At 43.6% G+C, this 22,119-nt stretch overlaps 1 protein-coding gene across 1 annotated transcript in view; it reads left to right on the forward strand.

The window, feature by feature from the left end:
• Nucleotides 1–22,119, forward strand: part of TFCP2L1 (transcription factor CP2 like 1) — a 33,525-nt gene that overhangs the window by 2,811 nt on the left and 8,595 nt on the right. Inside the window, exons 2-7 of the mRNA XM_086465317.1 lie at nucleotides 1,514–1,665; nucleotides 17,899–17,975; nucleotides 19,576–19,681; nucleotides 19,952–20,058; nucleotides 20,650–20,802; nucleotides 21,701–21,811. Coding sequence (XP_086321443.1) covers nucleotides 1,514–1,665; nucleotides 17,899–17,975; nucleotides 19,576–19,681; nucleotides 19,952–20,058; nucleotides 20,650–20,802; nucleotides 21,701–21,811 — 706 coding nt within the window. The remainder of the gene's footprint in view (nucleotides 1–1,513; nucleotides 1,666–17,898; nucleotides 17,976–19,575; nucleotides 19,682–19,951; nucleotides 20,059–20,649; nucleotides 20,803–21,700; nucleotides 21,812–22,119) is intronic.

Genomic DNA, 22,119 nt, shown 5'->3' on the forward strand with positions numbered 1-22,119 from the left:
TAAATCATCACTAAGGAAAAAATCCCTCTCTATGGCTGAAGTTAAGCAAGAGCTGTGATTATGTCAGTAATGCCAGTAAGCAAATGGAGCTGGATGCCTTTGGGTTGATGATAATATGGAGGGGGTGGGGTTGGAAGAGAGAATGGAAACAGAGATGGGTGTTTCTTTTCTCCTGTCTGTATCTGAAATGACGTGGTTTGATCTCTGGCTTTATTTTGTCATAAATAGGAGTACCTGTGTTTGAACCAGGCACTTCAGCAGTTTGCTATAAACTGTTGCGGTTTCACTCATGACCTGGGTATCCTTCAAGGTTGTGGGTGCTATGAGTGAACACAGGGTGGATCATTAACTGAACAGGCAATGAAAAAATTCTTAATGCACTTTCTGTAAGGAGCATGCCTATACATGCTGGCACGTTCCTAAACAGTTTTTCTTAAAGCTTTTTGTGCATGGGATTAATGAAAGGAGCAGAACTGCAGTTTCTGTAATGGGAACCTTGAGTCTTCACACACCTGGAGGAAAGGGAGAAAAACCCAATACCGTCTTGTTCTGAACTGTCTCTGTGTTCAACATGATCCTTCTAATTTGGGAGGATATTAGTGTCTTAAGTAGATGGACACAATGATCAGAAATTTAGTTGCATGGGAAAGGCTAATGTGGTTCTTCAGTATCAGATGTGCTGAGATAAGGATGCTTATTCCTGACGTCTCATTTTATTACTAATTGTTCCATTGTGCTCTCAGCCTTGCTAATATCTGTTCTGCTTGGGGATTAGCGTGCATTGGGATCTGCCTGACACTAAATCAGCTGGCAGGTCAGCATGTAAAGGAGTGAGAACTGGGACTGTGTGCAGGTCCTAGTCAAGCTGCTCCTGAGCACATTGATGAAGGCAGCCTAGTGCTGATTTAAGAGCTATGCCATTCCTTGGGACCAGGTTTATTAGAATGCAAGGAGATGTTGTGAGTCTGTTAATACAGCAGTTCATGCCATCACTTACCTGAATGTCTCCTTTTTACACCAGAGCTGTGCCTGCTCCTCACCCTTGGCTGCTACTTGTAGGTGTTTTACTAATTGGATATTCAGCTGTCAAAATAAAGTGCCCTTTCTTGCTTTTTTCTTTCCTGAAAGGCTTTTGTTAGAGAACCCGAGAACTCTTAAACATATTTACTTGCACAAGGATGAAGAATATATTTTTGGTAATTTTTTTCGGCATCAGGAAGACTGCTTAACTGAAAAGTAAATCTTATTTATGTTTTTTAAAACACAAGTTAATTCTGAGAGGTATTTTATTTTGCTAACGTGGTGTTCTTTTGAGTCCAGTGCTGACATCCTAGAGGCAGAAGTTGCCTTGTTACGTTATACAGGCCAAATTCTTTCCTTTTTTTAACCATTACAACTTGGTGTTTCTCCAGAGACCATCTCTTGTCTCAGAATATGAGAATCAAGTGCAAATTGAGGCTAGTATATTCTGTAAAGTCTTTGTAACTAAATATGTGTGAATTGTATGTTGCAGGGATGTTCTTGCACTGCCAATCTTCAAGCAAGAAGAACCGCAGCTGTCTCCTGAGAATGATGCCAAACTGCCACCCTTTCAGTATGTCCTCTGCACAGCCACGTCACCTGCTGTGAAACTGCATGAAGAAACCCTGACCTACCTCAACCAAGGTAGGGTTTGTACTACACTGAAGGAGGGTATATTTCTGGGGGACAACTCATGAGAGAGATTTAATCCCATACATGTGCCTTACCGGGAGGGCAGTGGGATGGGGAAAAAAAAGGGATAGAGATGGGGAGGTGTATGCAGGAAAGGAAGAATATTTATTTTTTCACATTAAATACTGAATTGTCCACTGATAAAATATAATGAAGTACCACTGATTTAACTGTTGACTTAAAGCAGCATTACAGCATGCACAGTTCCCTGTGGCCAGGTACTGGCTTGATTTCAGATAACTTAAACGGCAGCCTCCTACCTTCATCTTAAAAGGCCAGAATAGATAAGAAGATTGGCAAACTTTGGGTTGAGGAGGGCTCTTAACATAGCAAGTCCCCAAGTGCTGCTGGAGGGCATTGCCAGAGGATGAGTCAGAAGGAATCCAAGGGCTCCTTGGTGGTCTGGGCAGAGTGTGGCATCGCTCACACTGGCTGGGTGATGTGGCTCTGCTCAGTTCCTAACTTGACAGGTTGGTGGGGCTCAGTGCAGCAAGGTCCTATGTAACTGACCACGCAGGCTAATTTTCACTCCCGGGTAAAGAAGCACTGTGCGTTTCTCTAGTCTTTTTTTTCCCCTTTGGCAGAATTTGTGCAGACACATGTGGTTGGAGTTTGGCTGTCACTGTGACACCTCCTGCACATGGGTCCTGGGGGGATCAGACCTCTCCAGGCACAGATTATACTAAAACTTGCTACCCTTATTTTCTGCCAGGTTGTAAACAAGGGCATTAGCCTAACAACAAGCTGAAGGCTGTCTGCCCTATTACTGAGATCCTCCCCTGCTTCAGGACATAGCCCCAGCTCTTCAAGCTTTGTGTACTGAGCTTGAAGCTCACTCAGGTGCCTCTCTGGCTAGGTATCTCTCTATGCTTGTTCAAAGCAGAGCCCTGACCTCCCTTGGACTCCAACATCAGGTGCTGCTGGATTTGTGTTGCTAGCTGGTAGACCCATGGAGCCCCCATAGAAAGACCAGCCAAGTGCTGCATGCTCTACCCAAGGAGCCAGGTGTTTCCTGTCATGTAAGCTGGCACTGTGCTGTCACCTGGGATCAAAAGATACCTGAGATTTGTGACTGTGTCTTCCCAGTTTATCCATCCAAATATAGCAGACCCCAGGAGGTGATGCGGGGCATATCAAGGGTGAGATGGAGGTGAATCTTCCTGTGAAACACAATGTTTTCCTGTTTCAGAGCGAAAGATTTTCTGTTGTGAAAAGCAGGCCAAATAGTTTAACATACATGAGACAGTGCCTGCTTTTGTAAGGCAAAAGTTAGACAACTTTTTACACAATACCATGAATTTTAAAAAAGAGGGTGACTAGAGCAATCATGTTTTCCTGTGCAAAGTAAGACTGTTACTGCCTTGACAGATAGACCATGTTGTGTTGGGGTTTCTCCTGCTTACTGTCACAAGGAGTTGTCCCCTGCTCCATCTTGACATAGTACTGACCTGTTTCATTGGCAGACCACCAGTTCTTGGATGTCTTCTGCATCTGTCTTTCACACCTCAAGGGTGCAGAATACACCCTGGAGACCATGAGGCTGGACAGGCCTGGAGGAACAAAGCAGGGATAAGGCTGCCAGGAGCTTCTGTGGAGTGGGGCGGAATTATGAAGGGGCTGGGGGAAGAAGTGGGCACTCTTTAGTGCCTTTGTCTTGCCACAGTGGATGGAAACGGTACCTTTTCCTAGGTCTTTTGGGGGTGATTAGTGGTAAAAGGTGGTGCATTTGCTGACAGTTGAATGACTCACTACTTTCTGTTCCTCTTGGCAGAAGCTTTGCATCTGCCTGCCACCTTCTCAGGAGCATCCGTGCCTAATTTATTTAAGCTCCCAAGCAATTTATCTTCCTTACGCTGAGGTGCTCTGGGTTTCTTGAACACCTCTTGAAATTCAAGGTTCTCTGTATGTAGATGATTTTTTTTTCTTGAGATCTTGCAGTGTACATACTTTAAAAGCTATTCTGCTCCATTCCAGGAGGTTGCTTCAGAGTTCACACTACTGGCTGCACTCTTGCTTCCAGCATTGACTCTTTCCAGTAGCAAGGACAGGCCTAGACTACAAATTCATCTAACATGCAGTCTACCTTGATACTAAGTCCCTTCGACCAAAATCTCTTGCCTGTGCTAGTTAGGAAAAAGGGACTGGAGTTTGCTCCCATATGGATATGAGCTGCTGTGAGAAGCTTGTGGGTTCATTGAAGGTAACTACAGATACGGGGAGAAGAGGATGCTGGACATGCCTTTCCACCAGATGTGGTCAGAGCTGGGGAGTCTAATTTCTGTTGGTGGGATATCAGTGAGGACATTGCCTGCGGTTAAAAGGAGATGAGGATTTGTCTTGCAATTCCAGGACAAAGAATCATTTTGAATTGGCAGGTAACCTTCCATTTCACTTAGAGGTTTCTGTTTAGGAACTTCTACATAAAAAGGTAATTGGTCTTTTTCATGAGATCTGTGTCAAAAGCATGTTCCTCATGCCTTGAATTTCTGGAATAAAAAATAGGAGGTGTGCCTGTTTAAAAGCAAAAATTGAAGTGCTTGAGTCCAATTTTCTTATTTCGGCAACACTTCTTTGTGGAAAACACTTTTGATTCTTGAGCTATATAGTTTCTCAGCAGGTACCTGTTGTGTAGATATTTTCCCCTCCCTTCTCCAAAACTAGAGGAGGCTGTTGCAAACCCTTACTTTGACCTGCTCAACACAAGCCAGGGAGTCTCACCCAGGTGCTGCCACACTGATCTCAATTATCCTGCCTGAGCTAGAGCCAAGTGCAAGATAAAGGCTCAGACAGAAGATTAATCCCATTAATGGAATTATGTTGTATGAGCCTGAGGAGTAATGTGAAGGAGACCTTGAGGCAGCCAGGGTTCCTGGAGCCAATACTCACAGCATGGCAGAAGAGCTGACTGACTCACTCCAGAGCACTGTGACCCAGCTGCAGTGTCATAGCCATCTCATGAAGCAATTTAGACCATTCCCTACACCTTATCACCTTACGCTGACTGTAAGCAAAGGGACAACTTTTGCACCTTACCCTCTTTCTCTGCTTATCATGGTCTGGTCAAACACTGTTACATAAAACTTCCCTCCTTCCTTGTATGCTTGAGTTTTGTGATGGATTACTTTAGCGAATGGGTAACTTCGTTAATGGATGTCCCTCTGCCCTATCTGTGCTGGTGAGAACATCAGTCATAGCTGGTTCCTTGCAAGGTGGATATGAAGACACAGTGGCTGTCTCAGCTCCAACAAAGCAATTAGCATCTGGAGTGGTTACACAAATTGTGAGGTCTGGGTGTGGGCCTTTCTGCTTACTGGGTGACTCTTGCCACTTGCTGTCCAAATATTCCTTCCTGACTCAAGATCTTCACCACTTGGTAACTGACCGTTTGTCACAGTGAAGAAGCTCTGCTCCCTGCCCTGAAACACTTACTCCACATGTGACTGGTTTAACAGTGGTTGGTGAGCGGACCAGCTCAGGAGATAGTCCATGTGCAGAATTGGATAGAAGAAAGGTCAGGTCTGACAGATATGGAGTGGGGAAAGCTAGAAGAACTGGGTAGCAAATTGAAGGCACAGTTGCATAGCACAGATGGAAGAGGAACTGGTGGAGAGATTCTGGTGAGATATGAAAGGATTCCATATGGATTAGGAAGAAGGGCTGTCCAGTGGCTGTCTTTGTATACACAAATGGGAGAGGGCTCCAGGCTTGTGGAGCATAGTGACTTCTGATGAGCCTTGCTGCTAGCTGGATAGACCTGGTTAGTGGCATTGAGGTGAAAGCGGTCTTTGACCTGTGCTCTCCCCAAGGGTGAAGAAGGAAGCAGAGAGGACTGCTGAGCTGGAGATCAGTGTTTGCAGCAAGGGCAGGGGAAGCATTTGTGAGGGAGCACAAGGGAGTGAGCTTAGCTGTTGCATTGAGTTTACTTGGGGACATTCGGCAGTGGCAGGCTCCCAGGCTTGTCTGCTCCAGTTTGAAACCATGAGTGTTCACTGGCTGCAGCTCTAGAACCAGCCTGTAAATGAAGTAACTAGAGTCAAATCCTTAGCTCAGTTTCCAAAGACTGACTCATTACACTTGTCTGTCCTGATGTCTTTCCCCCCCCGCCTTCCCACATTCTTTGGGAAACTGGAGCCAAAGCCCTGCTAGCCCAAATTGAACATGATTTTGGTTTGCTAATCTTCAGAGCAGTTGCTACATTAATGAGATCTCTACTGGACCTCAGGAGGATTACTCATCTGACAGGACAAAGTATAGACTTATTAGTATGGTGTTTTAACACCACTCCACCTTCAGTCCACAAAACTGGTAAAGGTGCTGTCCTAGCATTAGGAGCTGCTGCTGGCATTGCTGGTTTGGTCAGGGATCACATCTGTCAACTGAGCTACACTGTCCAGAAGTCTGCAGCACAAACTTCGCCTAACGCTTTTGGAACTAGCCTGCCTTTTAGCACTATTTCACTGTCTCTTGTGGATAGGGCTTTTCAGACAAACAATCAACCAGCAACCATATTACAAACCACTGCTTTAGCAAGAGGGCTTGATGCAGTTGCATATTCCATGGTCTGCAGTCATATGGGGTGTGGTTTGACCATGGCTGGTTGAAACTAGTTTCAAACACGGACAGAAATGGGAGCAAATGAAGGTGGTTCCAGAAATTGCACCAGGAGGAATGCGGATGAAACAAGCGCTGTACAGTAGATCTGAATGCTAATAAATGTGAGGAAATAAAATCATTCCTTTAAAAAACAAAACAAAAATCAAAAAAACACAAAAACCTGAAAGTCATTGCCCAAGGGAATCAGCTTGTAGTGCCAGAACCACATGTGGACTGTGAACTATTCAAGTCATGATTTTGTTTAATGACCAGCGTGGGGTTGGCTCAGAGCCTCAGATCTAAATTACTCCAAATAGAGGATGGTTAAGGTTGATGGCAGAGGGTCACTGAGAACAGGCGGTGTGACAAATCCAGCCCTGTCCTCCAGTGGTACTTCAGGGTAACTGGCCATCACCTGCCTGTAAAGTTTTCCTGGTCTCTGTTCAGCTCTCTGCATCTGTGGTATGTGACTTGTGGTTCTTGGCCATATGAGGATTTTAGTATACAGCTGGTTAGGGTTAGGAGGGCTGGCCATCTCTGCTTTACTGTGTCTTCCAGGAGTCATCTTTATTGCCAGTCCTAGACAGTTTGGAAAACAAACAAGCCAAATACCCAAGCCATGAGAGAAAACCACTGATATCTGAGAAGACCTGTGATATTGGGAGCATTGCTGTAGAGGTGCATAAGCAACAAATGCCTCATGAAGCTAAAGATGGGCTTAGTTTGAGTCTGGGTCATACCTAAATAAAAGCCCCAAATTTCAGCCCTGGGGTGCAAAGGCATGTATTGAACCTGGGTTCAGGACATCTGTGTGTCCTGTGTGTAATCTGGTACACTTTAAACTGTGCTGTGTTTAAAATCTGCTGGGTGTTGTCCTGCCTCAGCTTTCTGCAAGCATGTTCTGGTTTCCCCTCCAAAGAAAGGCGCAGAAAGCACTGAAGAGGACACCTTGAAGCAGATTGCTAATTGCTTTGGGTAGGGGTTGAAATCGCTTACAACAGAAGGCAAAAGGCAACCTTTGCCTTGCTTAAAAAGTCTAAAGTTCAAATTTGGTTGTCTAATTTTCTACAGCCAGAGAACCCAGTTTTGAATGCTGAGATTTACAGTAAATGAAAAAAGCTGTTTTGTATTGACGTTAACTCCTACGTAATTGAGTTTTTATGGGGTCACAACTGTCTGAACGTTTGTAGTTTTCCTGGAACAATTCTTTATTTGCCTAAATGAAGTGTAGAGAAGGCTGAGTGACCAGCTCTGCCTGGGTATGCTTCTGGTTTAATTATAGCTCTGTTTGTGGGGATATTTTTGTTTTGTCTCATGCGAAGAACTGCTTCTTTTCCTAACAATCACTTCCATTACTGACCAGGCCCTGGGTATTTCAAGGAGCTCTGCTGCTGGTGGCCTGTCCCATGTGAACATGCACTCCACCCTTGCCTGAGATCGCAGGCGCAACAGCAACTTTGTGTTGTTGAGACTGTGAATATCAGGTGCTCCCTGGTGGCTGCTCACCTATGCATCCTTGAGCCCTGATCGTTGTGGGGTGCCATGCTGCTCCTTGACCCCTTTCCACTCTGTTCCTGGGTTTGGACAGCTTAAAAAATGGCTAATGAAGCTGCTTTCTCTTTCCCATTTCTGAGATTTGCTACTTGGTACTTCTGGTTCTTATGGTGCACCTCTTCGTCTTTGGAGAAGGAATTCGTCTCCTGCCTGACTTTGAAGACAGCTCTGAGTAGGTTCTGGTGTCTCAGCTGAAGCTGTTAGTTGCGCTAGCTGCAATTTCCCCATATGTTTGGCAGCTCTGTCTTCACTTGGCAGCCCAGGATAAACAACCCCGTCTCCAAACCACACCGTCCCTAAGCTCACTATGAATCTTGCTTCAGATGACAGGGTACCTCTACATAAGTGAAGCATCTGACTTCTGTTGTCCTTAGGAAGCTAGAATCTCAGTTTTCTTTTAACCAAGAGGCTGTTTTCTATTCTTTCTGTAATCCTTTCTTCTGCTGCTAAATCTGGATGAAATTCAAATGGGATTGTGAACTTGCTGGATTGTAGCTTGCGCACAACTCCTACTGGAAGACCCTAGACTGCATTTTGTTCTCCCACTTCCATAAACCTTCAATATCTGTAAAGGAAGGAAGTGCTCAGAAGTTGCTCTGACGGCAGTGAGAAGTAAGAGAATCTCTATAAAATTTTTTCTTTATATTCCACATCACTTTTACTTTCCCCTATTATCTGTATCTACTTTGAGATTCCTGTAATTATGATAGTGAAATTTTTGCCTGTGATTTTACAGCATTTTGTGTTTGCACCAATGTACCTGTCAATCTGAGATGTGGAAACTTTCCAGTTATTTTTCTCTAATTTGCAGTGTCCTAAAAGATCACATTTTAGGTAGCAATGCAAAGCTTGAGAAATACTGTAGTTTTGTCATGATTAGATGTTTTTATAGGAGTAATATATAATATTTTTTCTAAAAAGGCTGGAAAAAAACACCTTTTTTTTTCCTCCTTTGCTTTCTACCAAGTGTTCCTGAAACTAGACAGTAAGTACTTGAGCAGTGAGATTCCTCTTGTTTTAGCTTGGTGCCACCTTTGTGACTGGTGTTGAAGATACAGCATGCTTTGACGGGACAGTTGCCAGTCACATCCCTCCTGCTCCGTGGTAGGCAGTGACTGAGTAGCCACGTGCAGGAGTGGAACTTGCTTTCTCCCAGTTTTTACTGCAGAAATGTGAAGGAAATGACTTACCTGAGGGCACCTGAGGGAGCTGCTGGGTGGGGTCAGGAGTTGTACTCAGTTCTTCTGCATCCCTCTTCAGGACCATTCTTAGTTATCTGAAACTCAGGTAAATATTACACACAAAACTACTCTTACAGAGCTATAAAACCTGTTGTCCAAATTGACTTAGAACAGGTTGAAACCAGAAAAAGCCTGTATTTTTTACTTACACAGAGGGGGGCTGAAATTTTCTGAGATGGACAGATGTGACTAAGATAGTCCTGGGTCTTTCAAGTAAGTGGTAGAGAAGTGGAAATACAGGAAGAAATTATTTTCACAGGGGAGATATTTTTTTCAGCTTTTCATCAGAAGTCCACAATTTCTTCGCTGATTAATTTGTATTAAAAATCAAAGTTTATACCATGGCTTAGGTTAGATGGGATCGCACAAAGTGGATGAGGTCTATGAAGCCCAAGTGCACACAGTGAACTTAGCAACTGGGAGTGTTTCTGTGTCTACTCTTTGTTTTTGTGTCCTTGATTCAAAGTCAGACTGTAATCTTGGAGGAATTAAATGTACATCCCTCTCTTTTGAGCGGAAACCACTGTAAATGAGAAGTGTTTCTGTTAGTGCCTGTCAGCTATGAAGTGTCACCACTGTAAAACAGACCATCTTCAAAAGTCTGGGAGGAGTAGGGCTCAGCCAAATGTTCATATAGTAAATGAACATTGAATTTTTCCTCCAGCAAACTTGGCTCTCAAGCGTGTGTTTGGCTTTCCCACAAGAAAGTGGTAGGGAAAGAGAAAGAAGGGGACAAAGAAACCCCCTTGAGTTGGGGGCAGATTGTAAAAGGAGGCAAAACATATGATGAGAAATGATGACGGTGAAGCTCTATGGTGTGATAGTAGAATGAGTAGCTGAATTGGTCTTCTGTGTTCCAGTATTCTTGCTACCCTGCTGTAGTGGCAATTAGAGCAGGTATCCTCAGTGTTGGGCTCAGGTGGATGCCAAAACACAGTGGAGCTGAGGTAGCTTTGCTGCAAAGGGAAATGGGCAGGAGGCAGGTGAAGGGCAGGACTGTGAATACTAAAGCAAGGCATGTGTAAATTGTGGTTCCTATTGCCACAGTATAAGCAAGTTCAGAAGGAAACCACACAAAAAGAGGAGTTTTTGAGCATTGGTCATGACTGGGCACCTTGAGATGGATACAATCTGGACACGAATACCAGAAGCTGGGATATGGCCAGAAAAGGGATGGCTGTATTCACCCTGCTCTGTCTCTGGGTGCTTATAACTGGGTGCTGTGTTGAAGGTGAGATACGGGGCAAGATGGGCCTGCAGTTCAGGATGACTCTTGTGTTCCTTTTGCACTTCCTGGCCCACAGTTGGTCCTCCTTTGCAGGATTTCCATGTTCCTAGCACAGTGGGAGCTTTCAGGGTGGCCTATTGTGTAGCTGGTGAATTCATAATATCCACTGGATAAACATCTACAGCATCTTGTCAAATGAGGTTGCAGTAAGCAACTACAGAGTATCCACTGCCATTTGTGGCCCCAGGAGGGAAGATTCTGCCCTTGTTCCTTGTCCTGCAGAGTATCTGCACACAGGACACTTCAGCAAGCCTTATGCTAAGTTTTATTTTTGCTTTTGTCTGGCTAAAAAGGTGTGGACAATCAAGCATGCAAGTTCAAATGCCAGCTCTGTCACTCTTGCACGTTTACCTGAGGAGTTCATTAATCTTTCTTGTCAGAAAAATCTTTGTGTGTGCCTGATGCCCTGAATAGTTGTGCTTGGCTGTTTCAAAGGTGATCCTTCTGCCTGCTAGATGTGCTTTGCTTTGGGAGGATAAATGCTTTCTTTCTTTTAACTCTCCCTCCTTCTGTGTGCTGCATTTGACTGTCAGCATTCCTTTGCCTTTATCTGTGCGCTATTTAGGATGTCCATATAAAGTTGCTGAATGGAATTTTTATTGGCCAGCTTGGCTTAATAATCAAACAGTTTCCAGGCTGGTTCTGTCTAGTGCTGTGTGGATCCATTCTGAGAAAGAGGACTCGCAGTTGTTTTTTTTTTTTCTTTCCACAGACTTTTCTGGGGATGTCACTTAGTCTAAGGTTAGGGTTTAATTAATTGCTGGAAAGGCAAGCAGACTACTTGGCTAGATTAAGTAAGGCTTGAGTCATATTAGTCTGGAACATAAGCATCCTAGTTGGAAATTAGTGTATCGTATCAGTGTATCATGCAGAAAGCCACAAAATTTGTAGTGCAAGTGGCCCTTGAAACTTAACACCAAAACAACAACAACAAAAAAAGCAAGCAGAATATCATGGCTGTGTAGCAAATGATCTTTGAACAAAATGTAACTTTGAGCTTGAAATAATTATAATCTTTTATAATCAGAAATTGCCCAAACTTCCTGATGTCTGACTAAATTCCAGCAATGGAAGTCAGTTAAGCTGTTATAGCTTGTACCTTTTGAGCAGGTGGAAGCGTTCCTGTGTTGAACTAAATTATTTTTCATCTATAGCAAATTGTTGACTTTCAATTCTTTTGTCCCCGAGCTGTGGTCATGCCTGCATTTACTAAGCATTAATTATCAAAGATAATAAAATTTTAAAAGTAAACAGTCTATAAATCCTCTTTAAGATAGATGCAATTGCTTTATGAATCACCAAGCAGGAACTCTCTGGACCTGGGTGGTTACTACTTTGCTGGATACTACTCTTGTTTGTAAAGCAGAGTTGCTCAAACTCTGGCCTAGGAGGAGATTGCATAAATTTGTAGTTGCTCAGGGAATGTCTGTTCAAAATACAAATTACAGTGTATCATCACCCACCCAGGTTTTTATTGCTGCCCCTGAAGATTTCAGTGAAGCTGGGAGACAAATTGCATCTCAGGAATTTACTGTGGTTTTCTAAATATTTATTACCGGTCTGTTCTCTGCCTGAGGTAGGGAAGAAGGGTTGTGGCAAGCTCTGTGCGAGGGGAGCGCTGGGTCGCACAGGCAGGCAGGAGGCTTCTTTGGCCTCAGTTATGCTGGGGATTTGCTTGCAAAACGTCCCCCTTCATTTCAGGTAGTGACACAGATGTTTTAGGTGCCCTTGTATGCATGTGTCCAATATTACAATATGACTGGAGACCAAGCTGGACACCAGCTTTGAAGTTATCTTGAACCTGTGTTGCCTGTGGTGGTGCAGCTATGGCAAATGTTGAGAAAATGGAAAGAAAAGGATTTCGGAAAGTTGCTGGCCTTTAGCACTGCATTTAAGACTAACATTCAGCAATGCTGAATATCATCCTGGTAATGGGAGACTGCTCTAAAACCGCCCTTGCTGCTCTCCATTGCCACAGATGTTTTTTTCTTCAAGCACTTCTGTCTGAGCCCAGTGGATGTTAAACCCTGGTCAGTGGAGGACCAGATGCTGCCCTGGTCAAGGTCAGACCATTCAATAAAATCATTGTAGAATCTCAGCATCGGTACCCTCTGGCCCTGTCTCCAACTTTACTACCAAGCATTATCATAGAATGGTTTGGGTTGGAAGGGACCTCAAAGACCATCTAGTTCCAATTCCCCTGCCATGGCAGGGACATCTCCTACTAGAACGGATAGCATGAGGCTACATCCAACCTGGTCTTGAACACTTCCAGGGATGAAGCATCCACAGCTTCCTTAGGCAACCTGTTCCAGTGTCTCACCACCTTCAGGGTGAAAAACTTCTTCCTTATATCTAGTCTAAACCTGCCCTCTCCCAGCTTCCAACCGTTACCCCTCATCCTATCGCTACATGGCCTCATAAAAAGTCCCTCCCCAGCCTCCTTTTAGGCCCCGTTCAGGTACTGGAAGGCCGCTATAAGGTCTCCCCAGAGCCTTCTCTTTTGCAGGCTGAACAGGCCCAACTCTCTCAGCCTGTCCTAGTAGGAAAGGTGTTCCAACCCTCTGACCATCTTGGTAGCCCTTCTCTGGCCTCGCTCCAACAGCTCCATGTCTTTCTTGTGTTGGGGGCTCCAGAGCTGGACACAGTATTCCAGGTGGGGTCTCAAGAGGGCAGAGTAGAGGAGCAGAATCACCTCCCTCGACCTGCTGGCCACACTTCTCTTGATGCAGCCTAGGATGCAGTTGGCTTTCTGGGCTGCGAGTGCACACTGCTGGCTCATGTTCAGCTTTTCATCTACCACCACCCCAAGTCCTTCTCTGCAGGGCTGCTCTCTATCCACTCATCACCCAGCTTGTATCTGTGCTTGGGATTGCCTTGACCCGGGTGCAGGACCTTACACTTGGCCTTGTTAAACTTTATGAGGGTGTCCTGGGCCCACCTCTCAAGCCTGTCAGGGTCCCTCTGGATGGCCTCCCTTCCCTCCAACATGTCAGCCTCACCACACAACTTGGTGTCATTGGCAAACTTGCTGAGGGTACACTCAATGCCACTGTCCATGTTGCCGACAAAGATGTTAAATAGCACTGGTCCCTGAGGGACACCGCTTGTCACTGGTCTCCACTCAGACATCGAGCCATTGATTGCAACTCTTTGAGTGTGACCTCCCAGCCAATTCCTAATCCACTGAGTGGTCCATCCGTCAAATCCCTGGCTTTCCAATTTGCAGACCAGGATGTCGCGTGGGACAGTGTTGAAGGCTTTGCACAACTCCAGATGGATGACATCAGTTGCTTTTCCCTTGTCAATTGATGCTGTAACTCCATCATAAAAGATTGTCAGGCAGGATTTTCCCTTGATGAAGCCGTGTTTGTTGCCACCGATCACCTCCCCATTTTCCATGTGCCTTGTTCCAGAACCTTCAGGAGGATTTACTCTATGATCTTGCCAGGCACAGAGGTAAGACTGACTGGCCTGTAGTTGCCTGGGTCTTCCTTTTTTCCCTTTTTGAAAATGGGGGTGATGTTTCCCCTTTTCCAGTCAGCGGGCACTTCACCAGACTGCCATGACTTATCAAATATGATGGAAAGTGGCTTAGCAACTTGATCTGCCAGTTTTCTCAGGACCTGTGGATGGATCTTATCAGGTCCCATGGACTTGTATGCTTTCAGGTTCTTTAGATAGTCATGAACCCGCTCTTCACTTACAGTGGGTGGATCTTCCTTCTTCCAGTCCCTGCCTCCGGCTTCTGCAGCTTGGACAGTGCGGCTAGAGCTCTTTCTGGTGAAGACTGAGGCAAAGCAGTCATTGAGAACCTCAGCCTTCTCCATATCCCTCATGACCAGTTCTCCTGTTTCCTTCTGGAGAGAGCCCACAGCTTCCCTAGTCTTCCTTTTATCACTGACATACTTATAAAAGCTTTTCTTGTTACCCTTGATGTCCCTGGCCATATTTGATTCTATCTGGGCTTTAGCTTTCCTTGCCTGATCCGTGGCTGCTCGGACATTGACTTGCAAAGATGTAGTCTAACCTGTATTAATCTGTATTTTCATCTGAGACAGATGGAAAAACTCAGTATAGGGGAAATTGCTGTATTTCAGCTGTATGTTTTGGGCTTAGTTGCAGTCTGTCTTGGGAACTGGGAATCCAGTTTGGTTTAGTCACACTTGCAGCCGTGTTTCTTTACAGATTTAGGTACTCAAGTAAGAATGATCCTTTACTGATTTAGTTTTAGCAGAAAATTGTTGGTCTATGCCTGCTAGTGCTAGTGAGCCAGTGATGCAGGATTCATAGATGATCTGTGTATCAGAGCTTTGAGTGACAACTTTGACCTCTTTGACGCCAGAGGAAGTTAAGCTTTCTTCAGGTTAGGTCATTATTATTCACTTCATTTTACAAAGAAATCTTATTTTCCAACATCCAAGTAGTGATTCTTAAGGGTTTTTTTCCCCCTGCAATTGTTAGAATTGCGGGACTGAGATTGTAATTCACCATTTCAGGAGTTTTGCTGGTAGTGATGGTGGAAAACATAGGGTAAACACAGTTTAGAAGATATTTTTCAAGGAAAAAATATAATCCAAGCAGTTTGGTGCTATAAAAGTACAAGTATCTGAATGCTATCCTTGCTATACCAATGAATTATGGGTACCAGTAGCCACAAAGCAACGAATTTGCTGGAAAAGTTGTAGGGAGAATGAATTTTTCAAAATCAATACCAAAACATTTATGTATAATTAATTGTGAGGACTTAGGGCCAAATTCTCACTGACAGAGTTTCACAGAGAGGGAAACGAACTGCATGTTTTCTGAAGCTTGGCTGAAAGCAGTTTTGTTTTGATAACAGTTCTGTGTAGTAGAGTGAAACATTCAGAGGTCAAGGGGAAAGCAGTTAGCATAAAATACCATTTTGATCGAGGTTTTTCATGGCGTAAACTGAGTTCCAGGGCTTACATCAGGTGACCCATATATCTTTCATCAAAGTATTTTATTTCCTCTTTGGTTTCCATTTAATATTAACTCTGTCTCCACTACAGTTTCTTGTTTATCTGTGGGCATGATCTGTTTCTAACTCCATCCAAGCTGAATCACTCCCGTCAGGAGATGATGTGCGGTGCTCGCTGTCTGCCAGGTTACAGTATTGTTCCTATCCCATGCAAGTGGTTGGAAGATGCATGCTGCAGAGTTTTTGAGTGCTTGATGCTAGTTTGAAAGGAACATGGCTGATGTTTTTATGCTCATTTATTTTCTTTTGTCTTATTTGAACTACAAATAAGCAAATCAGGCTGACCAGAGAATAGGAGTGTATCAGCGTACAAAGGTGTCCCAAAACCCTGCTCATTCCCAAGATATTTGCTGAATGGTTGGCAGTGCTTCTGGTTCTGCTGTTGTCTTCCTCTGTAGCACAGCTCATGCCACTTAATTTCTCCGTCCCTGTTGCCCCATCTGTGTACAGTCATAGACGTATTTTACCCTCTCTTGGACACTTAGGGTCTCAAATCCTAAATTAATTTTCTGTAATGATTATTTAGCCTCATATTTGCATGGGAATAAACTGTAATGCAAGAGATGCTTGGTTGTGTAAATTTATTTAGGTGATGAACTGTATCACTCTATAGCTGGTGAAATCTATCCCTGAACTGAGCCATTGAGCAGCCAAGTACTTTGTACAACATAAATACACATGTTCAATGCATACACAGGTGCATACTACAACAGATGTGGCATTTAGGGACATGGTTTAGGGGTGAACTTGGTAGTGCTAGGTTAGTGGTTGGACTTAATGATCTTAAGGGTCTTTCCAACCTAAATGATTCTATGATTCTATGAGAGAAAACCAGTTCTGTGAACCTGAGCCTGATCTTTTTATGGTAATGCAATAGTATCAATTATGCAGGGAGATATGTACCTCTCTAAAAATTGCCAAGTGAACAATATTAATGTGTATCAGTGAGAACATTAGAAAGTCTCTTAAGTTGAAGTGTGGAAGACCTCAATTGTAGGACTTTTGTTGTCCAGCAATCTTCAAAGGAAGATCACTATTGTCATTTTGGTTTACTTATGTGCAAAGAGATGGGTTAATGTTTCCAGGGCTTAATTTGGTACTTCATATGGTTTATTCTTCCTGCTCCCCATGCCCTAAGCCACTTGCTGGATTTGAGGGTAATTTCCTGTTTGCAAAACTCCTATTAACATCAGTAGGAGTGTTGTGCAAATATTCAGTGCTTCAATATAGCCTCTCTTGTCTTTTTTTTTTTTTTTTTTTTTTTTTTTCCCTGCCAGCCAGTTGAATAATTACAATGATCCTGGTGCTCTACTGGTATGGTCTGTACTCACGTGGGCAACCGGAAGAGCTGGGGTTCCCAGATGGGACTCTGCCTGAAACATGGTGCCCTTCTGACACATCTGCTGCGATAAGCCTTCCATTTCTAGATCCAGATCCAGAAATGTAGAAATCTTTGTCTCTGATGGTAGTAACTGCTTAGAGGGAGATACATCTACCTCGCAGTTTTTTGCAGGGCCAGTTCTACAGACATATGGGTTGAGCCAGAAAACCCAAACTGATCTCCTTCTTGGTGCCTGCCTTGTCATACCCTGTACGTATTTCAGTAAAAAAGAGGATCGCAAGATGAACAAGAAAAACTAACTATAAGGTATCCATATGCTTCATTAATCCTAATGATCCTGTCCTGCCTCTGTACTGGCTGTAGGTTTATTATAAAGAGTTGGTCCTATACAATGGGCTTTTGTGTTGTCTTAGGCATTTGTGCATAAGGTATTAAGACATCAATCTCCTTTGTCTGCTGTCAGCCTTGGAGGGAAATGTTGTTTCATAAACCAGTTAGCTAAATTCTATTGAACTGGCTAAATTCCTTATGCTGAGGGTGGTGGGATGCTGGAGTATGGATTTCCTTCCCGGAATTGGTCCTTGCGCATGTGTAATACCCATTGCTGCTTCCACATGCATGCCTGAAGGAGTATTTATGCCTTATGGCCAGCCATGTTCAAGGCCTTATGGTACAAATCTTGTATTTCTGGTTTACTGAAAGACCTTACAGGCCTGACTGCCCTCTGAAGAAGGCAAGCTTTTGCCCAAGTTGTTATCATCTGCAGAATAGTGCCTAGACCTGTTGTGCCAGCAGCTCTTCACACAACCATTGCTTTAGCAGAAGGGACAGACAAAGGCAGTGCTGTTACAGCCACGTGACATGGGGGAGCAACTGCCTCAAACACCTTGGTGACTTTCTGATGGGTAACCAGAAAACTGTAGGAGCCCCATGAGACTATGATTGATGCCCTAACTGAGAGCTGTTAGCTGCCAAAAGGCAAACCTTCCCTTCAGATTTCTGCTGTGCTTTAGTGCCTACTCAATTACTGGGGCAAATGCATTACGATACCAAAAATGAGCTTTCCCTAATCAAACGTATGCTTTATTAGCCACATAAATGCCAGCATGACTCTCTCATTGCTACAACGTATTAAACACCTTGGAAATGTTTCCTTAAACTCTAGGTCAGTCTTATGAAATCCGTCTACTTGAGAATAGGAAATTGGGAGAGTTTCAAGATTTAAACACAAAATATGTAAAGGTAAGGAGAAATATAGATTTCTTTTCTTCCTGCTATTACATACAGCCTCTAATGAAGGGCCTGATCCTGCTCACACTGAGACAATGGAAAATACTTTGCCATTGTTTTTAATGGGAGCAGGGCTGATGGAGTTGTTGAGTGCTAGTTTCATGGGACTGTGCAGCTTGGCTTTACAGGGCTTCAGGGGAACCTCTGTTCTGTTTGTGATCATGACCCCAGAGTTTCACTGTGAATATTGGGTTCAGGGGAATCCCAAAGTTCAGAGGTGAACATGGTCAAAACTGCTGAGAGGCAAACTTCTCTACCTTCTTAACCCAAGCAACGTGCCTGGGTTGTTACATGGCAAATGGAGGACCCCAGTGTTTACATCAATCTGTCATGCAGATTCTGCATAGCTCCAGTTTACTTTGGTAATGGGCATAATCATGAACATACAGGACTTGATTGTTTGGTATTTGGGATTTTTTTGTTGTTTCCCACCTCCCAAAACAGTTCAAATTAAAAAACTTTGGTCCAGACCTTGGCTCTGGATCCAACCTTCAAGCCTTCCTCTCCCCAATTCTTAGCTATTCTGCCTCAGGATTTCTTTTGAGAAGTGGGGACTAGTTGCAAAATTTGGATTCCAATCTGGATTTCAAATGTTGTCCAAGTTTAGGCAGTTCCCTATTTATCTTTTGTCTGATTTCAGGAAGCATGTGGATTGAGATTCCAGTTTTGCAGGCATTCCCACTGCAGCTTGCTTGCTTCTTGGAGCTAGGGTTTGATTTGGGTGTTTCTCAGGTTCATTGGCAAAAATTAGTCACTCATTTGATATCGAAGTCCCTAACAGGAGCATGGACTTGAGAAACTGGGATGTAAGGGGTCATTAACTTATGCAAGTGTAGCACTCTGAATATACAAAAGGATATATTAGTTAGGAGTATGTTGGACTTGTCTGCCCTGGGGATTGCCCTTATTCCAGCCTTTTTTCTCCAGCTATTGACATGGCTGCACCATTGCAGACCAGAGATGAAAGTTCTTCTGTTACAGAAGCTTTCCTATTCTACACTTGTTTGACTACACTGGGGCAAATCCAATGACTGGCTGTTAATGGCTGGAATCAAGTTTAATTCCCACTGACAAGGTGTCTGGGCATGTCAGCTCCACCGGTGCAGGGACAGGTGAGCTGGCTTTCACATTTGCTAATCACAGTGGGATACACTGAGGTTGGGGTATGATACAGACACATAAAATATTACCCCCAGGGTGAGCCATTTTGAGTGTGGAGACAGTATAGTGATGTTTACATGGCATGACACCTGAGATTAGGTGGACATTGCTATAGTGCTTCCAGACCAAATCCCAGAAAGCTGTACAGGGCTACATTAAGCAGTGTAGATGTGCCCTGTGAAGGGGAAAGTGTGTTGCACTCTCTCTCAGGGGTCCCATAGGAATTTGATAAACATGGTGATGGGTCTTTTAGGTGGACCCTATACTCTCCTCATGAATGGGGGTGAGAAACATAACAGATCAGCTTTTGCTTCTACACTGGAAAACCAAAGTAATCTCAAGAGAAGGGCCTCTGGATCACATTATTCATCTTGCTGTCTTTTCTTAACAGAGCATAATTCGTGTAGTTTTCCATGATCGACGCCTGCAGTATACAGAGCATCAGCAGCTTGAGGGCTGGAGGTGGAGTCGTCCTGGGGACCGCATCCTTGATATAGGTGAGACTATTTCATTATGGTTCCTGTGCAGTGTTTGAAAGTGAGATGCTGGGTGGTGTCTGGAGTGTTTGCATGTGAATTTAGGTTTTTTACATCTCGCTGTCTTAGGAATCACATATGTCTTTGGGTGGGAAGGAGATCTAGCACTATATGTACCAAATAGATGTATCATTGGTGGCTTGGCTTTTCACATGCATCTTGTAATTGTATGGAAATGCTTTCTCTTCTTCAATTTAATATTTTTAAAATTTTAGGGGTTTTCTTCTACAGATATTCCGCTGTCAGTTGGTATCTTGGATCCCAGGGCCAGTCCAACCCAGTTGAACACTGTTGAATTTCTGTGGGATCCATCGAAGAGAGCCTCAGCATTCATTCAGGTAAGAGACAAAGGAACTCCTGCGGTAAATACAATGGTGAGGTATCTTAGAAAGACCTAGAGAGTAGCCAGAACGTGAAGAAGAGAGAAAGATGCTAATGATAATATACAAACTCAAGTGACAATCATATATAATTAATTTGTCGGATACTTGCTAAACCAACTTGCTATTCGCTTGCTAGCTTTGGAGTACTACCTGCTACAGCCAGGGTTTTCTTTTTCTTAAATAAAAAAAAATGGTGTTGCTTTCTAAGCATGGGTTTTGTCTGGAGAAAACTGTTCACAACCTGTTATTTTTGCTTGCTTTCTTCTTTCATGAGTATTTCTCGTCCCATGCCAACTATCCGCTTTTAATCTGTATATGGGACTTGCTTAAGTCAAAGGGTGCTTTTTCTGATGCCCTGTTTCTTTCTGGGATGCTTGTTCTTCTAATTGTTTTGTCCTGATGAACAGAAATGAAAACATATGAACTCTTCTGTCTGACTGAGTTTCTTGGGAGGAGCCAAAACCTCATGTTCAGGCAAAATCTGAAATTCAGATTTGCACAGCTTCCAACTGTCTCCAGAGATGAGCACAGCTTTTGTTTTGCCAGGTACATTGCATCAGCACAGAATTTACTCCACGGAAGCATGGAGGAGAGAAAGGGGTGCCCTTCCGGGTGCAAATCGACACCTTTAAGCAGAATGAAAATGGTGAATACACAGAACACTTGCATTCTGCAAGCTGCCAGATCAAAGTGTTCAAGGTATGAGGTAGTTTTGACTTTGTCATCAACTAGGTTAAGACACAGGAACATGTGCCGTTTTTAAAATGTGTAGGAGTGGTACAAATAGTGGAGTAAAAGAACAGACTTTTAACTGGGTTTAAAATCTTAAACAGGACTCTTGCACACAAAGCAACATAAACACTGAACTGCGTGGCAATTCAAGTTAAATTCAAATGACCTAAGTGCTGCACCAAGACTTATGCCAGTCCATTGTTCCTTGAACACCACACAAATACAGAGATACTTAGGGTATCCACTGTGTTTTGGTGCTCCTAGGCAATCAAGCCATTGTCGCTTCTCCAGTCTCTTTCATTCAATCCTCCATGAACTATGAGAGTGTATTTTGGAGATCTTAACTACCCTTTGCTTGTTGCAGCAGGGTTCTTCATGCTACCTGGCAGAGAAAGATTCAGAGAGAAAGTATCTCTGAAGTCCCTAATCCGGGCATGGCAGATCTGTCTTGCCATCAACCACTTAATAACAAGTTTTTCATAGGCCTATTTTCTCAAAGGATCTCCTGCTCCAGTTTTGCTCTTGTAAGAAGTGTCTTTCCTGTTCCTGGAGAGGTGGTACAAATACCAGTTGAGGTGCATCACTCACGGAGGGCTCAAGGTCTGAAATAGTTGATATCAAATCTCAGGACTCTGGTCAGCCTATTTTAGAATTGCAATAGGCATTGATGCGAGATGTTACAGAAACAGTAGAGATGCTTGACTAATTTTTTTGTCTTGAAAATGCAGATCTGATCTTGTTCCATATGTAGAGTTCCCATAAATCTTAAGGAGACTTTTGTGAACTGATTAGAAAAAATCTGTTGGCCTCTGTCTCCAAACTTGTAATACTTGGCATAAGGGAAAGCTTGTGCTTGTGCTTATAGCCTAAAGGAGCAGACAGAAAACAGAAGACTGACAGGGAAAAAATGGAGAAGAAGACCACCCAAGAGAAGGAGAAGTATCAGCCTTCCTATGAGACAACTATTCTCACAGAGGTAAAGTGTTTTAGACACATTGTACTACTTCAGCATGTTGGGAGAGAGATTTGAGAGAAAATGCAGCCTAACTTAGCCCTGGAGATTGTCTTGTGGAGACACGTGTGCCCATATCTGATTGAAATTCAGAGTGGAGTGAAACTATAAAATGTCTCTCACTGTTGATATTTATAAAAGACGCCAAAGTTTCTTATGTTTCAGGGTCTAAACGAACCCTTAACGGTCAGGCTTTGAAAGAAACGCTTTCTGCTGTGCTCGCAGGCAATTGTCATGGCACTTAGATGCCAGTTGTATGAGGTATTTTCTTA

The sequence above is a fragment of the Leptosomus discolor genome, chromosome 5, assembly GCF_034619465.1.
Source record: "Leptosomus discolor isolate bLepDis1 chromosome 5, bLepDis1.hap2, whole genome shotgun sequence".
NCBI classification, from domain to species: Eukaryota; Metazoa; Chordata; class Aves; order Leptosomiformes; family Leptosomidae; genus Leptosomus; species Leptosomus discolor.